The 4,680-nt window shown below is 48.9% G+C and overlaps 1 protein-coding gene across 1 annotated transcript in view; it reads right to left on the bottom strand.

Annotated features, from left to right (window-relative positions):
• The window catches only part of RPTOR (regulatory associated protein of MTOR, complex 1), a 448,104-nt gene that overhangs the window by 143,181 nt on the left and 300,243 nt on the right, over window positions 1-4,680 (bottom strand). Inside the window, exons 8-9 of the mRNA XM_011967646.1 lie at window positions 2,900-3,000; window positions 1,964-2,108 (exon numbers count right to left, since the gene is read on the bottom strand). Of these exons, the coding sequence (XP_011823036.1) occupies window positions 1,964-2,108; window positions 2,900-3,000 (246 nt within the window). The remainder of the gene's footprint in view (window positions 1-1,963; window positions 2,109-2,899; window positions 3,001-4,680) is intronic.

The raw sequence follows: 4,680 nt of genomic DNA, 5'->3' as shown, positions 1-4,680 counted from the left end.
CCCAGCCTCTAGATGGAGAGGGGGGATGTGGCTGCCCCACGCGGGCCTCACCACCCAGCCTCTAGATGGAGAGGGGGGATGTGGCTGCCCCACGCCAGCCTCGCCACGCGGCCTCTAGATGGAGAGGTGGGATGTGGTTGTCCTGTGCTGGCCTCACCACGTGGCCTCTAAATGGCCTCGCCACGCGGCCTCTAAACGGAAAGGTGGGATGTGGCTGCCCCACACTGGCCTCGCCACACGGCCTCTAGATGGAGAGGTGGGATGTGGCTGCCCCACGCCAAACTCGCCACATGCCCCTCCCAGCACCCATCCTCGCCCGCTCATCCCTCCTGGCTGCTCTTTGTGCTCTGGCTCTGGTCTTTGACCACGGACACCAATGTGATGCCACTGTCTTTAACTCTGCAGCTAAGCACATCAGACAGGTGCTTTTACATCTGGAGAAAATATGCGCTAGAAGGAAAAAGGTTTCCATGGACTGATTCCTGGTAAGGGGAATCTGCAAGCCTGGAGACCCTGCCCAGCCCCACTCTGAGTGCTCAACTGGCTCCCAGCACTGAACTAGTTTTTGATCCAGGATCTGATGTGGCACTGACCCCTTCAGCTCTTTTTTTTTCTTTTTCCTTCTCTTTCTAAAATAAATTTATTACAAAAACCTGTCTCAGAAGAAATAGAGACAGCATTTAAGGCCTTACTTTACTTAAAGGAATAAGGCCATTTTGAGAATATACTCTTTCAAAAATGCTCTATTTATTTAAAAAAAATGTTTATTTTAAATATTTATTCTAAATACTGCAAAGGCTTTTCAAACAACTCTCTCTTTTACAGCTCTGTTATTCATGGATTCGTGAAAAATTAATGTGTGGTGGTTTTATTTACACATTATTTAAATGGTGTACTTCAATTTTCTTTTCTCCTTATCAGAGTTCTCTATTTTATCTTACAGACTCTTAAGAAGGACACAGATCATGCATGCTTTAACTTTTTCTGTTTAAAGTCCAAGTGCTGTGCTGGGTATAATGTATTTTGATCTATCTCATATAAATGTTGACTATAAATATTAAAAATTAGATTATTTCTAACTTTTCTGGAGTGGGTGATGGGTAATGAGTTTAGATTTCTTCTTGCTCCTCTGCATTTCCAGTGTTGAGGGAAAGTGGTCACGTATACATTTAAAAAGAAAACACAAAACACTAGCTAAAGTAAACCGGGCAAGGAAAATATGCCATACAATAGCTTCTGAGGCTAGGTATACATTAATCGCTCTTTTAAAAATATTCGTGTTGTTATGGTTTCTCCCATTGATGAACAGAAATATTTTTCTTTGCTTTAATACTATTTTAGAATTTGCCCAAACCTGCTTCTGTTAGGGCAGCCACAGAACAGAAAGAAACCAAACGTCTTCAAATATAATGTCTAGACTAAAAACAAATCACATCATTGTCACTGTTACTACCATTAGGAGTTGCATAAATAGCAACTCAGCAATGGGATGGAACTATAATCAATAGTCATAAAAGATTACACTTATGAGCGTGTGTGTGTGTGAGAAATAAGCATAAAAACTAATTGATCGTGAGCCCAACAGTTTAATTCTCCAGGGTGATCTTGGATGTGCTTCATAAATTCAAGTCAGCAAGTTATTTTCTCACTACTGGTTTCTAAAAGGTCAGAAACCCTCTTGCAAAGTGCTGCCCCCCCGAGCTGCAGAGCTGGGAGGCTTCAGCTGGCCGCTGCTCCCGTGCAGTCCTCAAAGGCCCTCCAAGGTTTCTGCCCTCCAAAGGAGACCCCCATTCCGCCGTGTGGAGATCTCTGGGAGCCCTGCATTTAGCTTCACTTGTTAATGCTACACGGGGTCCCCAGGTTAGGCGTGGGGCCTCCCTGCCCAGCTCTGTGCAATTCCATGACATCACAGTGCTGCGAAGGGCAGGGGAGCACAGCACCTGGAGGATCCTGAAACACTCACCACATCGCATGCATGTACGTGGGCGGCAGACGCGGGCTGCTGACGGGAGTGCAGTTGTACGACCTCATAATCCTTTCCGCCAATAAAAAATTTCGGAACAGACTAGCCACCAGTAAGTCCTGTCTGAAGAGCTTTTGGAAGAGATCTGAGGAGAGATCAAAGATAAAAAGAAATCTTCAGTAACTTGTGTCTAGCATTTAAAGTCAAATACACAAATTCACTTCTATCAAAAATTGCTAAAAACAAGTTGGGACTAATATGCATATTTCCCATCAGCACCACACACTCATGCTGAAACACGCACACATGCTTACACACACACGTGCACAAATATACATGCATACACACATGCATGTGCACACATGTACACAATGTATACAAAGATACACCCCATACAGATACATACACATGTACACACATATGCACACAAATACATACACGCACACACATATGTAAATACCCACACACAAATACGCATATGTATACACACGTGTGTACATACACACATGTACACGTGTACACACACACAGTGCACATATACATAATGTGAACAAACACCCAAAATCAACCAATCAATAAACAAAAAACACAAACAAGTCTTACAACAGCAATTCTGGTTTTCGGCCAATGTGAATAATGCCAGTGACTCTGAAGACAAGCCGCTGGTGTGCGGTAAAGGCTGTGCGACCGGTCAGGGCCAACGCTGACACGCAGTCTCTCCACACCACTGTTCTGAGGACCTGGCGTGCAGTAACTCACCCCCTCGCAGAAACCTCCTAAGGCGGTCGCAGTCTACTTTTCAGCCCCTCCCTCCCACTGTCTTCCTCACTAGTGAGGCACTCATGGATCCTATCTGACTCCTCTCAGGTCCAAGGGTCGGCTCCCCGCACACTCAAGGCCATAGCCTCCCTCCCCAAGGCCCGGCCCGCGCCTCACCCCGAGGGAGCACGTTCCATGCGATGGTGTCTGTGATGGCTGTGAAGATCCAGTTCAGCTCACCCAGGGGCGTCCTCCTGTCGTTCAGGCGGCCAGGGATCCTAGAAAACACCGGGCGTTCTCATGAGTGATGCCACAGCTCTGAGAGCAGGGAATGGAGGAGAGGTTGCAAGAAAAACGGGCGCAGGTGGCGAAGGGCTCTAAGCAGAGGGAGGAAGGCTCTGAGCAGACCCTCGGCGCGTGGCCGGAAGAATTAAACTCTCCATGAGCTCACAGCTCAGAGCTCAACCTCCATCTGAAGCTTTCCTCCCTCCCGCACACCTCCAAAACGACTGCTTCTTCCGGTGTCCCCAGACATACAGACCAAGCCCAGCTGGTCACACACATGGTTTCCATGGACCACGGACTGGACCCCAAGGGCAGTCCATGGCATGTACTGAAAGCAGTCCACATCACGCTCTGCAGGTTTACATCTCAGCCAGCGAACGCTGTGGAAGCTCACCATCCACGCTGGGGGGAATCTCGCCCACAAGGTCTCCTTTGCCCCTGTGTATTCAACACACAGCTGATACCCACGACAGGGATGTGAAGATTGGCAGTGTGTGCCCAGGCCCTGTCCTGAGGGAGCCGGGTCTGGGGAGGACAGGTAACAGGCAAATGAACAAGCACACATGAGTGGTGCCAAGTGACGGCAGATGACGCAGGGACAAACATGACAGACGGTAGGCGGGGGGTGAGGCTGCTGCCGTTTCGCACAGGGCAGGCGGCACCAAGGACCACTCCTCAGCCGGGAGGACAGAACCATGACTTTTGCAGCAACTTGGATGGAGCTGGAGGCCATTATTCTAAGTGAAGTAACTCAGAATGGAAAACCAAACGCCACACGTTCAGAGCCACGAGCATGATTCCGCTATCGAGAAGATTTAGCTGACCAGCAATTCCCACCGTAGGAACCATCTGATGGCACCGTCCTCACAGGAATAATATTCAAAGAGGCGATGCATCAGCGACACAGGGTAGCTGAGTTAAGTGAACTTCTTTTCTTAAATTGTTGTAGTTGGAGTCCTGGGCTCAAGGGATCCCCCCGGCTCACCCTTCCAAAGTGATGGGATTACAGGTGTGAGCCACCATACCCAGCCTAAGTGAGCTTCTTAATATAATTCTTCAACACATGCTCTTTCCTTCCACTAAATGCCTTTTCCTTTAGGAACAAAAAACGTCTTATTTCCTCAAAATAGGCTCAGTGATAAGACAAGAAAAATGAGAAATTGAGAAGTCGGTATAATATTCTGAAGCAGCACTGTGGCTCAAACAACGCGAGAAGTCTCAAAGATTTCCAAATTCAAGAAAAATTTTGACCTCCACAGGGGAGATCAGTTTACCCAACATGAAGGTTTTGCAGTCAGGCTGCTGGCCAGGGCGGGGATGACTGAGAAGCACCTTTCGTGAGCTGTGTGGGTGGGGGAGGGAGGGCGGGCATCGTGAAGGATTCCCACCATTTAAAAGAAACCAGGGCCTGGAGGTGAACACACAGCACAAGGACAGCAGAGTCGTCTCAGCGCCTCTTCCTTCTCCCCAGCCTGCTCTCGCTTCAGAACAAGCATGTCCACCGTGTGCAGGAGGAACGGCCAGGCTGCCTGCCCCCCGACCTCCGAGCAGGGGAGTGAGGAAAAGCAAAGGCGCCCCACTGCGTGCAGGAGGAACGGCCAGGCTGCCTGCCCCCCGACCTCCGAGCAGGGGAGTGAGGAAAAGCAAAGGTGCCCCACTGCGTGCAGGAGGAA

The sequence above is a fragment of the Mandrillus leucophaeus genome, unplaced genomic scaffold (assembly GCF_000951045.1).
Source record: "Mandrillus leucophaeus isolate KB7577 unplaced genomic scaffold, Mleu.le_1.0 Scaffold1, whole genome shotgun sequence".
Lineage (NCBI taxonomy): Eukaryota > Metazoa > Chordata > Mammalia > Primates > Cercopithecidae > Mandrillus > Mandrillus leucophaeus.
The sequence above is the reverse complement of the archived record's forward strand: the minus strand, read 5'-3'. Positions and strand labels throughout refer to the sequence as shown.